Here is a 14,202-nt window from a genome sequence, read left to right on the forward strand (position 1 = left end):
TCAATGAACTTTCATTTAGCAAGTATCAGAGTTCAGAAGACTTTTTTCATTTATTCATGTATGCCAAGAGTACCTGCCAAGTAAAAGACTCTCTGCTAGATACTTTCTGAGAGACAAAGATGCCTAAAGTACTGGTCCAGTGTTCAAGGAGTCTACTGTTTTTTCTGATCAAGATACCATATATTTCCTTGGTTTTAATGAAAGTAGCAGCTCCTCACTATACAAAGCTAAAAAAACCATCCCTGCCCTCAAAAGTTTACATTCTGATGAGGGGCATTATATGTAAACAGAGAAGTAAATATATAAGACAAGTCTAAGAAAGAGAGAGCATGGCGGAGGGGTATCATCAAAGGCTTCCTGTAGGGGCAGCTAGGTGGTACAGTGGATAGAGTACTGGTCCTGAGGTCAGGAGGACCTGAGTTCAAATCCGGTCTCGGACCAAACACTTGACACTTACTAGTTGTGTGACCCTGGGCAAGTCACTTAATCCCAATTGCCTAAAAAGCAAACAAACAAACAAAGGCTTCCTGTAGTGGAGATGATATCTGAGCTGAGTCCTAGAGGTCAGAAGGGAGGTCATGGCAGTAAGGGCATGACCTGTGGAAGATAGAATGCTGAGTTCACAAGTAGCATAGTTGGTGTGGGAATATAAAGCATGTCATTACCCCAGGAGAAGGACCAGAGAGAAGCAAAGATATATCAGATTATTTTACCAAAGGGAAAACATTTGAAGGTAGGAGGGAGAAATTACTTTGAATGATTTATGAATATTCTTTATCTGATGAGCATCTTATCTCTATTATTCATGACCATGGGTAGCACCACTTTACCAGGCAAACTTAATGATGTTTATCTTCTTTTAGGAAGGAGAGGCAGCCTACAATGTAGTATAAAAAGTATTGGATTTGAAGTGAGAGTACATGTTCAAATCCTCTTGTCTTTGGACAACTCATTTAATTTTTCAGAGCCTCAGTTTCCTCAACTATAAAAAGAGAGGTTGAACTACATCAGGGCTATGGAGCATTTCTCTAAGAGAATCATGTTTTTTAATGCATAAAATATGATACATAGGATTACAAACAAACTAAAAGTTAGTGAAAGTAAAGGTGTAAATTTTCCCCCATCCAAGCTCATGAACACCACAAAATCTAAAGAGCCTATGTATGGTGTGCAAATCTACCTCCATTCTAGGAGAGACGCACAATGGAGGGGACAATTGTTAGAGATGAGATGCGGATACTTGTAACACAGACAGGTCAGCACACCGGAAACATCAGAAATAAACCACAGGCTATGCTTACTGAGCTTATCCACACTAACTCCCTCTGCCGCTGCAAGTTCAGACTGAAAAAAGTCGTAATCAAACCTGGCCAAGTCATCACTGCTACGTTCAGAAGGAAATCCAATGTAGAGGTAGGCACTGTTGGATCCCAAAATAACTCGGTCCTAAGGAAAAGACAGTGGATTAAAGGATCCCAACATCCCTCCTGATATCAAATATCACTGTTTTGAGAAGGAATTGTAATTCTGCCACAGGCCGGGAGCAGGGCATGAGTCCAAGGCATAGGAGTAGGGATGGAAGTCCTGATTTTATTGATATAGGGAACTCCCAGATGGGGAAACACCCTCTACGATATAAGCTGGCACCTTCCCTGTAATTTGTAGTCTTAGAGAATTGACTAGAGCACTGAAACATTAAGTGATTTATCCAGGGTCACACAGTAAGTGTGGAAGAGAGGCAGGGTGGTATAATTGATAGAGAACTGGCATTAGAACCATGAAGACCAGGAAGTCCTGTGTCGTATATACTTGAATGTCAGCGTTATATAGGAGAATAAGAACAAACTTCTCACAAACTAAAAGGACAATAATAATATGACTAAGGATAATAAGGAATAATAGGTCAGGTCACACCTTTTTAAGAATCCCAGAAGAATCTGTGCTTGTAAAAATAATAACTTGCATTTGCACAGCACTTCAGGTTTTACAAAGCACTTTTTAGAATCTCCCCGTGTCCCTACACTCCCTTCAAAGACGTCATATCTTGGATCTGAAGCATCACAAAACTTTTGAGTTGGAAGGAATTTCAAGAGCATCTAATCCAGCTCCCCAGAGAGATGAAATGATACATGGAAAGTCCTACAAGTACATAGTAGGAAATGCAGAGCTAGAACTCAAGTCCTCTTCCAAGGCTCTTTCTGTTACATTTCTGTGTCTCTTTTTATTTCTCTCTTAACCCCTTACAATCCAGTTTTTGACCTTATCATTCCACCAAAACTGCTCTCTCCAAAGTTACTAAGGATTTTTTAGTCTCCAAATCTCCAATGGCCTTTTCTCAGTCCTCATTCTCCTTGACCTCTCTGTAGCCTTTGACACTGTTGATCTCTCTCTCCTCCTTCATACTCTCTTCTCTCTGGGTTTTTGGGACACTACCCTCTGGTTCTCCTCCTACCTATCTGACTGCTCCTTCTGTCTCATTTTCTGGATCCTCCTCCAGATCATGCCTTCTAATCAGAGATGTCCCTCAGGATTCTCTTCTGGACCCTCTTCTCTTCTTCCTCTTCTACTTCACTTGGTGATCTCTTCATCTCCCACGGATTTAATGATCATCTATCTCTATGCTGATAATACTCACACCTACCTACACTGCTCCAGCTTCTCTGCTGACCTCCATTCTCACATCTCCAATTATGTTTCAGACATCTTGAACTGAATATCTGGTGGACATCTGAAACTCAACGTGTCCAAAACCAAACTCGTTGCCTTTCTCCCTAAGCTACCCTTCCCTCCTATTTTCCCTGTTACTGTGGAGGGCAAGACCATCCTCACAGTCCCTCAGGTTCACAACATAGGAGTCATCCTGGATTCCTTTCTATTCCCCCCCTACCCCATATCCAAGCTGTTCTCAGGGCCTGTTGATTTCACCTTTGCAATATCTATTTTCTATACCCCCTTTTCACTTCTGACCCTGACACCATCCTGGTACAGCCCTCATCACCTCACACCTGGAGTACTGCAATAGCTTTGCTGGTGGGTCTGCCTGCCTCAACTCCTCCCCCCACTCCAATCCAACCTCTGTTCTACCACTAAGGTAATTATCCTAAAGCAAAGGACCGGCCACATTACCCAATATTCAGTAAACTCTAGCAGCTTCCTCTTGCCTCCAGAATTGAATACAAAACCCTCTGCTTGGTAGTCAAAGCCCTTCCTAACCGAATGCCCTCCTACCTTTTCAGTCTTCTTACACCCTCCTGCCTGCCATGTACTCTTTGATCCAGTGATACAACACCCTCCATTTTGTGGCTCTGGGAATTTTCTCTGACTGTTCCATCCTTAAAATGCTCTCCCTCCTCATCTCTGCTTCTTAGCTTCCCTGTCTTCCTTCAAATCCCAACTAAAATGCCATCTTCTACAGGAAGCCTTTCCCAATCCTTCTCAATTCTAATGTCTTCTCTTTGTTAATTATTTCCTATTTATGTTTCCTATATATGTTGAATATACATTTCTTTGCTTGTTGTTTCCTCTATTAAACCATGAGCTCCTTGAGGGCAGGGACTGCCTCTTTTTGTATCCCCAGTGCTTAGGCACATAGTTGGTGCTTAATAAATGTTTATTGACTGAATAATCAATAGAAGAATGAGTCAGTCAATAAACAATAAGTCAATTAAGTGCCTACTATATGCCAATTATTCTTACATTACAACTAAGGAAAATGAAGCTCAACTGGTACCTGACCTTATCCAAGATCACCTGAAGAGCAGAGATGAGGGAAAGACTTAGTCCTCCTCATTTACATCAGGTCTACAAATAAGAGTGACCCAACTACTGGTACCTCACACCCTACTTTTTAAAAAATAATATTTTACCTCAGACATTTGACACCTACTAGCTGTGTGACCCTGGGCAAGTCATTTAACCCCAATTACCTCACCAAAAAGCAAAAAAAAAAATTATTTCCCCCAATTACATGTTAAAACAATTCTTAACATTTGGGTTTTTATAAGTTTTGAATTCCAAATTCTGTCTCTTCCTCCGTCCCCTCCCTCCACTTAGATTATAAGCAATCCTCACACCCTACTTTAACAGTTCCCTATAAAATTCATGATGTATACCTCAAAAGAATAAAATTAATTCTTATGTGGTGAAGGCCTTTGCTAAACACTCCAAGATCAATTAATAGGTTAAAATACTTTTACAAAATTAAATCCTTGTAGGTTAGAATGATAGAGAGGTTCAAGACTTGACTCAGGGTCAAGAAAATTTAAGTTTGAGTCCCAACTCTGTCACTTACTAGTTGTATATGTACCCTACACAAGATGGGCATCACTCCTCAACCTGCTCATTGGCTTGCTACTATTTTCATTCTCATCATTCCCAAGTTCTATGGTTATATAAGGGTGTATTTGGATATTTCCTTAGTAGTGACTAAAATGATAACATCTATTTCATTTAAACAACTAGCTTGGAGCCCCCACTCTGGGTTATTAAATATTTAACAAACTGGAGAAACCTCTTTTCTCATAAGGAGTTTCTCATTTTCATTTTTCACTACATATCAAAACCTTTAATCTATTAATTAGGTTTAAGCAAATATCAAAGTTGCTAGCTATACAATTCACTAATAATGTAAGCAATAACAACATAAAACATAATTTTTTACAATGTTTTATCTTTGAGAAAGGTCACAGTTAGAGTTACCTCTAACTACCACATTTTGACTTCTTATTTCTGAGACACAGTCTCATCATTCAATGTCTCTAGATAGCACCCCAAGTTTCTCAAGCATACTTTTCTTATTTATTCATAATATAAGGGTGAAACTTAGTCCTCTCTTGTCAGGCAGCATCTCTAATGGTCTCTCTAGAACAAGGGTTTCTGGTCTCTCTAGAACAAAGGATCTGTGGACCCCTAAATGACCAGTGGATAGATTTGATGAGGGTCAATGAATTTTTTTTTTGTGCTCTGAAACATTTATTGGAATTATTTTTCAATATAATTTGATTCCTTTGAAATCCTATGTATTTTATCTTATGCATCTAAACACATTATTCTGAAGGGATCCATATGTGTTACCAGACCGCCAAAGGGGTCCACAACACAAAAAAAGTTAAGAACTACTCTAAAACAATAGTTAAAACTTCTGGTCCCCCATAAATTCCTTAAAGAAGGACAGTTAAAGTGTAACTGGTCAAGATCCAAGTTCTCTTAAAGAGACAATAACAATTTATAGTTTCTGTAGGAGATAAAATGAAGCTGGTGTCACATATAACTGGGTCACTTCATCTCCTTGGCCTTCAGTTCTTCATCTGTGAAATACAGCTTACATCACCACCCACCTTAAAGGGTCTAAGAAGCAAATATACTATGATCTACCTAATAACAATATACCTAAATAATATTTCTACTTTAGATATATTATCTTTTAGGTATACTTTTAAAGTAGAGATACCAGAGAGATGAAGTCATGTATTCAAGGAAGCTAGGTGGCATAATGGATAGAGTACTGAACTCAGAGCTAGGAAGACCAGAGTTCAAACCCAGCCTCAGACACTTATTAGCTGGTTGACCCTGGCAAGTTACTTAACTTCTCTCAGCCTCAGTTTTCTCATCTGTAAAATGGAGGTCTACCTCCCAGGGTAGATAAAATGAGATATCATTTGTAAAGTGCTTTGCAAACCTTGAAGTTGCTCCTGCTCTTACACAGCACCTCTCTTTTGGGGACAGAAGGCATGTTAACCTGGAACCTTATATATTTAGGTTTATTTATCTAATTTACTCATTCATTTATTTATTCATCTATCTGTCTATTATCTCTCTATTCATTCCTTTATTCATCTGTCTATTATCTCTCTATTCATTCCTTTATTCATCTATCTGTCTATTATCTCTCTATTCATTCCTTTATTCATCTATCTATTATCTCTCTATTCATTCCTTTATTCACCTATTATCTCTCTATTCATTCATCTATCTGTCTATATTATCTCCCTATTCATTCCTTTATGCATCTATCTGCCTGCTTGTTTGTTCATTTATTCACTTATCCGCAGATAGACAGGTTACCAAATGCTGTAGTTTTGTCTTTGTAACTGTCGGCACACCGTTGACCACAACTCTGCATTTGTTCTGCGGCCTCACTGTCACTTCTCCATCCATGTTGGTGAGTGTGGCATGTTTATCAGAAATTCTGCAAGGACAGATGAAGATTTATGGGTCACCAATAAGTCATCATTAAAAACAGAAGAAAGTGTGTCTTTCTTTTCCATTCCTTGGAGCAAAAAAAAAAAAAAGCCTATGTGTTAGGAGGAAGGTCACATGAAGATGGAACAATAACAACAGCTAGCATTTATGTGCTGATGATTTAAGGTTTGCAAAAGCACTTTACAAAGATTATTTCATTTTATCCTCACAACTGTGGGAGGCAGGTACTATTATTAACCTCATTTTACTGATGAGGAAACAGAGGCAGACGGAGAGGTAAGTTACTTTGCCACAGGGTCACACAGCTAGAAAGGGTCTGAGACCAAATTTGAACTCAGATCTTCCTGACTCCAGGTCCAACTCTCCATCTGTTGTGCCACCCACTTGCCTACAATGTATTTATTCTGTGATCCCTGAGGGTAAAGACTAACACTTGCACACATAGAAGAATGGCGTGTATTACAAAGTGGAAGGATCCAATATAAACAGATACTAGTTATAGGAATAGAGGTTTTTCAGTCTTAAGAAAAGGGAGAGAGGCAGCTAGGTATAGCAGTGGATAGAGCACTGGTCCTGGAGTCAGGAGCACCTGAGTTCAAATATGACCTCTGACACTTGACACTAGCTGTGTGACCCTGGGCAAGTCACTTAACCCCATCTACCTCACCAAAAAAAAAAAGAAAGAAAAGGGAGAGAAACAGGAAGCAGACCCATGATTTCAGTGGTCCAGGGAACTCCCATATAAGGAAATTTCTTCTACTGATGTAGGTTTGCCCCTTCTTTGCTACTTAGCCTCTCAGACAACTGAGAGGTTCAGTGATTGCCCAGGGCCATAAACCTAGGTCTTCCTGGCTTCAAAGCTAGTTCTCTACTGGGCCACATTGCCTCTCCTTGCTTTGATATTTCTATTCTAAATAGATTTTAGTCTGTCTCAGAGTCAGTATTTCAATGTCTTTTTAGCCGGATAGGAACTGTGAACACCAACTGTATCGGCATAACCATTGAGAATCTAAGTTACTTCCACAATGAAATCTCAGAGGACTTTTATGGAGAATAAGTGTGTGTGTTTGTGTGTGTGCATGTCCGTGTATATGAAATTCTACAATACAGAGGATGGTGACTAGCGTTTTCCATCTTCACAGAAGATAGATAAACTATATCAGGGTGGGTTTCTGTTAGAGAAAAGGAACAACTTCCTGGTAGTTTGGGTCGGTAACAATTGGAAGGGATCATTAGGAAAGGGTACACAATCTCCTTCTTTGCAATTGTCCAGAAGGAGTGGCGTGGGACCTCACTTGGGGGCAGAGAGATAGACAAGATAGCTTCTCAGAGCCCCCATCTAGGCTGAGGAATTAATAACTGTCATGCTGAATAAAGGTGTAGATTCATAGAAACTTACCCCAATCCTTGAAGGATAATTTTATTTGAAGCTGCTTGACCAACATCAGATGAACCTGAAAAATATGAAAACATCCCATTTTAAAAATGATAGGGAATAGGGGCAGCTAGGTGGCACAGTGGATTGAGCACCGGCGCTGCAGTCAGGAGGACCTGAGTTCAAATCCAGCCTCAGACCAAACACTTGACGCTTACAAGCTGTGTGACCCTGGACAAGTCACTTAACCCCAATTGCAAAAAAAAAAAAAAGATAGGGAACAAAGCAGAACCAAAAAAATAATATGTACAATTAGCACAACTGTGTGAAAAAAGATAACTCTGAGATGGCAACAATACTCAAGTAAATAATGGTATTTAAAAAGAACAAGAAGCATGGTTTGTTATCATGAAACAAACACCTATCTCTAGACATCCTGATCCATATCTGGCCACTGCACCCAGGTGGCTTGAAGGAGAAAGTGAGGCTGGTCGCTTTGCACAGCCCTCCGTCACTTAAATCCATTTCACTTGCGTGTCATGGCATCACCTCCCTGACGTCATGGTCCTCTTCCAGAAGGAAGGACAAACAGCAGGAGCACCAGCAGCAGTCCTTTATTTTGACAAGAACAGAACTGCTAAGGTAGAAGGCTGTATATCTCCATGACTTTTTAGGGTGCTGTTTTCAGGGTGTAAATTATGTGTGTGGGGGGGTGTCAACAGGGATTATGCATATTGTAGAATGGGCTGACACAAAGTTTATCAATAACATTTTTCAAAAGTAGAAAGAAAACTCAAACGGCTTATGGCAAAGTTTTTTTTTTCCTACCTACTTTTTTGGGTTTTAGATTTTTTTTTTAGGGTTTGTTGTTGTTGTTGTTATTGTTTTTAGACTAGGTCTACCTATCTCACTCAGGTGAGGAGTATAGCAGCCACTCAAAGCTAGGTCCCAATACCAATCAATATGGAAACTTTAACCTGGGCCCCTCCTTGGGCAACCTGGTGTTCCTCTGTTCCTGGGGGCTCATCATACTGGTGCCAAACAGTGTGGACACCGGGTCAGGTTTAGGTCTACTATGCCTTATGACTCTTGAACTCAAGTGATCCAGCAGCATCTGGGACTCCCTCGCATGTGCCTTTATGCCTGGCTATTTTTTATCTTTTAAAAAGTTTTACTGATGATTTTTATTTTTCTTAATCACAGTCATTTGGAGCTTATCTCAGAGTATGATGTGATATGGTGTGAGTGGTTGGTCTATATCTAGTTTCTGCCAGATTGCTTTCTGGTTTTTCTAGCATTTATTATTGAATAATAAGTTCATATCCTACCTGCTAGAATCATTAGGTTTATCAAAAACTATTATACTTGCTTGCTTCTGTATATTATATACTCAGCTTTTCCAACTGATTGACTTTAGTCAGTCAACCAACATTTATTTAGTACCTACTATGCTTCAGGCCCTGCTCTAAGTGCTGAGATACAAAGAAAGACACTTCTGGCATTCAAGGAGTTCACAGTCCAAAAGGGGTGACAACATTCAAACAAGTATGTACTATATAAAGTTGTATACAAGATAAATTGGACATAATCAACATTTCTTTGTCTTTTTTTTTTTCTTTTTTTAAACTGACAAAGAGGTAATTGTCTTGGGGTGCAGACTGAAACATAAGTTTTTTGGACATGGCCAATGTGGGAATTTATTTTCCTTGACTATTGTTTTTTTTTTTTAAATAAGGGCTTTGTTTTTCTTTTTTTTTTTCTCCAGCTGGGTGGGGAGGTGGGAGGTGAATAAACAGATTTTTGTCAATTGAAAAAAATTTTAATTTTTAGAACAGAGATCATTGGCTATTTTGTGATGAACAGTTTCAGCTGAATGATGAGGTCATAAGCCAGATGCCAAGAGTTTAGAAGCAAGTGAGAAAAGATGAAGTGGAGGCACCTAGTATAGGTAGCTTTCTCAAGTTTACTTAAGAAGGGTAAGAGAAATATAGGATGACAGTTAGTGATAATGGTTAGATCAAGTGATTATTTTTTAGGAGGGGTAAGATATTGGCACACATGCAGAAGGCAGCAGAGAAAGAGTGAGGAGATAAGGAATGATTGAAGAGAGGGTAAGCATTCTTCTGGAAAATGATGGGATCTCCTCATACCCCAAGGCCACACTTACTCTTCCCTCTTTCTGAAAAAACAGTCAATCTCATATGACTACTTCACTGAGGAAATCAAGACTATCTGTCCTCAGCTTTTTCATCTTCCTGACATCACACCTCAAAACCCTTTTAAATAATGACCCACTCTCCCTACTTTGCTCCAGACTGAGAAAGAAATGGTCTTTCTCCTTGTCAAGGCCAAGGTCAAAATTTCTACTTCTGTCCTTGTTCTTATTTTCCTCCCATCTTTTCTGGGCCTGCTCTCTTAATCATTCCCTCCAGTCTCTCCTTTTCTACTGGTTTCTTCCCTATTGCCTGCAAACATGCCTAAGTCTCTTCTATTCTTAAAAATCCTTGACTTAATTCAGCTACAGACCCAAGCTATTATCCCTTTTCTCCTTCATACCATTGCTAAGTCCCTAGAAAGAGCTGCCCACTTACTTCCTATACTTCTCCATTACCCACTAGGTCTTAACATCTAATAATCAAGCTTCAGAACATACCACTTCACCAGTTGTTCTCTTCAAGATGACCAAAGATCTCATAAATTCAATCTCTCAAATTCAGTGGGTTTTTTTTTTCCCTTCATGATCCTCTTTTTAGCTCTTCATACTGTTGACCACCCATTCCTCCTGGATATTCTCTTCCCTTGCCTCCATTTCTCCTCTTGGTTCTCTTCTTACCTGTACAACAACTCCCTTTCACTCTCCTTTGCTGATTCATCACCATCTTCCTTGGCCCTAAGCATGGGTGTTGGTCAAACTCCTATCCTGGGCCTTCTTCCATTCTCTTTCTATACTTTCTCCTTTGCATCTTTTGTCAGATAACTCCCAAAGCTATATATCTAATCCCAATCTCTCTCCTGAACGCTAGTCCTACCCAGAATCACATAATTCTACAAGTTTGTATTTTATCCTAGAGGCAATAAGGAAACACCTAAGGTTTTTAAGTGGGTGAGACCTGTGTCATGGAAAGGTTATTTTGGCAACACTGTAAAATGAATTTAGGCATAATCCTGGTACTTCAGACCTTCCACAAGTTGGTTCCAGCTCACTTTTCCATTATTTCTTATTGTTCTCTTTCACATCCTCCATGTTTCAGTCAAAACGTATCCTCCTCAAAATTTATATTCCATCTCTACACCTCATGTACTAAACATGATGGGGAGGGTGTGGTGGAGAGGAAGATTAAGTCAAGTATTAAACTCACAGATGAAGAATGAAATGAGAAGAACCAAGAGAATAATTTATACCATAACTCTGTAAAACTAGCAACTTTGAGAGGTGTGACAACTGTAATCAATACATTCATGATTCCAGAGCACTGATGATGAAACAAGCTATCCATGACAGAGCAGTGATGGATATTTGGCATAGAATGAGACATATATGTATACATATACACACACATTGATATGCTTATATGTATATATACACACATGCATACACATACTTGTATGTGTATCTATATATACACATATGTATGTATGTACGTATGTATGTATGTATGTTTGATTATAGCCATTGAGGTTGGGGGAAATTTATTTTGCTTGACTATACATATTTGTTGCAAGAACATTTTTTTTCAATAGGATGGGGGGAAGGAGAGACAATTCTGTTCATTAAAAAAATAGAAAGGAAAGGGCATGCTACAGAAGTGGAATGTTGCATGCATTTCAAGATAAGGCCACTGTATTACTAGTTTTACTTAATTGTTTTACAAGAGACTACTCATGCAGTGGGGGCAAGCTATAAATGAATGTAATATTAAGACAGGGTACACCAATAAAACTTTAAAAAAGAAAGAAAAGAGGACAAATGACCTCAAGTCCTGCAGATGCCAACAACAAGGATTTGGATAAGGTTATGTAGAGAGATGAAGTGAAATTTAGCTAACAATTAGGTGAAAGAATGTAGCTATTATTAATAGCTGTGGGAGTGAAGAACACTGAGTATAATAAGAAAGATATAAAGTAAGTTAAATACCAGCTTGAATGAAGTGCTTGAGAACTCCTGTGAGTTGTGGGTCCTCATTGACATTGAAGAGATAAGGGAAAGCCTTCGTCATTTGCCGTTCCTAGAAAGGAAACCAGGGTTAATAGTGCCATCAAGAACATATCAGAATCAGGCTTCCTTTTCCTTATACTTCCCTTGAAAATGACATTACTTATTTACCTTAGAGAACATAGGACAACATACAACTTAACCAAATCCAGAAGACAAAGAAAGGGGAAAAAAGTTCTTAAAAATTGTGGTCCCTCTGGATAAGGAAACTTAGCATTATGCTAAGTAATTATAGTTTTTCCTTATACCATGATAAAAATTCACACTCCATCAAAGTGAAGCTTTCATCACTGGGAACCACCCAGTTAGGGTTAGTTCCAAGACATTATCTGTTCCAGACAAGCAGGAGTGGACATTATTTGGTCATAGGCTGGCATACGGAAATTCATTAAATTGGACAGTGATAAGTGATAATCTAGGCTTCTTCATATAATCTTTTTATGACAAGAAAGGGAGCTTTTATTGCCTGTAGGATAAAATACAAATTCTTCAGCCTGGTATTTAAGGCTCTCCATAATCTACTTCCAACCTACCTTTCTAGCCTCATCTCACATCACTCCAAATCCCTCTTCTCCTCGAACCTCCTACAGTACTCTTCAATCTCTGCATCACCTTGAAAATAGAATCCTTTTGCCAAGAGCTCTCTGTTATCCCTTATTTTATACCTTAGCATTTCCTGACATTGTCCCTGATACTCTCCTTCTTTACTCTAGTCTCTGATCCTTCTCCTTGTACTTTTGATCAAATCTGCTCCCATCTCCTCTTTCTTCCAGCTGCTGTTCCAATGATGACGCCCTTTTTTAAGCTAATCTTCACCTTTCCCTCTCTACTGCTTCCTTTATTGCTGCTTTCAGACATGCCTAGGGGGAGGAACATGAAAACATTTTGGGAAGGAGGGCTGAAGTCAAGTTTACCATGGGCTTACTCTGGCTCCTTATTTACTCAGGATTTTCCTCCCCCTTCTCCAGTTGTCCCCTTAGACTGGATTTTGCTGATGCCTAGGACCAAATAGAGGTTGGGAAATAGGCTGGCTCTTTGTCCCTCATTGGTTTCAAGGGTCAAGATGACCACCAGGCTAAATACAAGGTTAGGTTGCTTCATGTAACCTCAGAAGCTCCTATCTTCCTTTCTCCTTCCCACTGTCTGTAGTTTGGCATTTCCTACAGCCTTGGTTTGTCTTTCAAGATGAACAGGTTATAGAACTTAGAGGGGTTTTTTAAGGTCTCTATTCTTTTTTGAGAGGCAATCAGGGTTAAGTGACTTTCCCAGGGTCACATAGCTCTTTGGAAGAGGTGGAAACTGGGTCCAGGAAAGGAGAACTGACTTGGGATCATAGATGTTGAGTGGGAAGGGAGATTAGAAGTTATTTAATCCAAGCCATGTGGAAACTTGGCTCCACCTTACCATGTGGAGATGATGGCAAGTCTAGAGCAGTTAAGTCACCTGCCCAGAATCTCACCATAGCAGAAGCAGTATTTGAACTCAGGTCCCCTGGATCCAAATCCAGTACTCTTAACAACTGCACTAGGCTTCTCCCCTCCTACAACCAAAAGGTTACCCAACAACTTTGTGGCAAATCCAGTCTAAGGACCTCAGTCTACTGATTCCCAACTTCAATGTTCTTTCTATCTCTTGTTCAGTCATTTATAATCATGTCTGACTCTTTGTGACCCCATTTGGGGTTTTCTTGGCAGAGATACTGGTGTGGTTTGCCATTTCCTTCTCCAGCTCATTTTACAGATTAAGGAAACTGAGGTAAACAAGGTTAAATGATTTGCCCAGGGTCACACAGCTAGTAAGGGTCTGAGGCTAGATTTGAACTCAGTTCCTCCTGACTCCAGGCCTGGCACTCCAGCGACAGCACCACCAAGCTGCCCCATTCTTTCCACTACCCTGTGTTTTTCTCAGTGTATACTGAGCAAAGACTTTAGGCTTTACTTTTCCATCCATCAATCAACGTGGATTTCTTAAGTACACGTCATGCTCATTCCTACTCCATAAGAATTTTAATTAGCCACTAAAAAAGCAAGCAACTGTACCATGATGGCTCCAGTCTGGGAGCAAGAAAATCTCAGGGGCAGCTAGGTGGCACAATGGATAGAGCATCGGCCCTGAGTTCAAATCAGACCTCAGACACATAACACTTACTAGCTGTGTGACCCTGGGCAGGTCACTTAACCCCATTGCCTAGCCCAAAAAAAAAAAAAAAAGAAAATCTCAACAGAACACAAAACTCTTTAGCTTTATGAAAGGTAGTGGGAGGTAAGTCCAATTAATTTCTAAGCCCTTAGGAATCAGAAGAAAGTTCACCTGCATGATTGCAGTATATCGTTCTTCCCATTCCTTTCGAGCCTCTTGCAACTGGTGTTCCCATGTAATCTGTATAGTCTGAAGGCGCAGTTGGTTTTTTGCC

General features: G+C 39.6%; 1 protein-coding gene across 1 annotated transcript in view; it reads right to left on the reverse strand.

The window, feature by feature from the left end:
- The window catches only part of LOC110205503 (kinesin-like protein KIF28P), a 59,136-nt gene that overhangs the window by 14,756 nt on the left and 30,178 nt on the right, over positions 1-14,202 (reverse strand). Inside the window, exons 10-14 of the mRNA XM_020982118.2 lie at positions 14,100-14,177; positions 11,712-11,802; positions 7,601-7,655; positions 6,064-6,187; positions 1,302-1,446 (exon numbers count right to left, since the gene is read on the reverse strand). Of these exons, the coding sequence (XP_020837777.1) occupies positions 1,302-1,446; positions 6,064-6,187; positions 7,601-7,655; positions 11,712-11,802; positions 14,100-14,177 (493 nt within the window). The remainder of the gene's footprint in view (positions 1-1,301; positions 1,447-6,063; positions 6,188-7,600; positions 7,656-11,711; positions 11,803-14,099; positions 14,178-14,202) is intronic.

This window comes from Phascolarctos cinereus, unplaced genomic scaffold, assembly GCF_003287225.1.
Source record: "Phascolarctos cinereus isolate Bilbo 61053 unplaced genomic scaffold, phaCin_HiC Scaffold_5;HRSCAF=322, whole genome shotgun sequence".
Taxonomy (NCBI): domain Eukaryota; kingdom Metazoa; phylum Chordata; class Mammalia; order Diprotodontia; family Phascolarctidae; genus Phascolarctos; species Phascolarctos cinereus.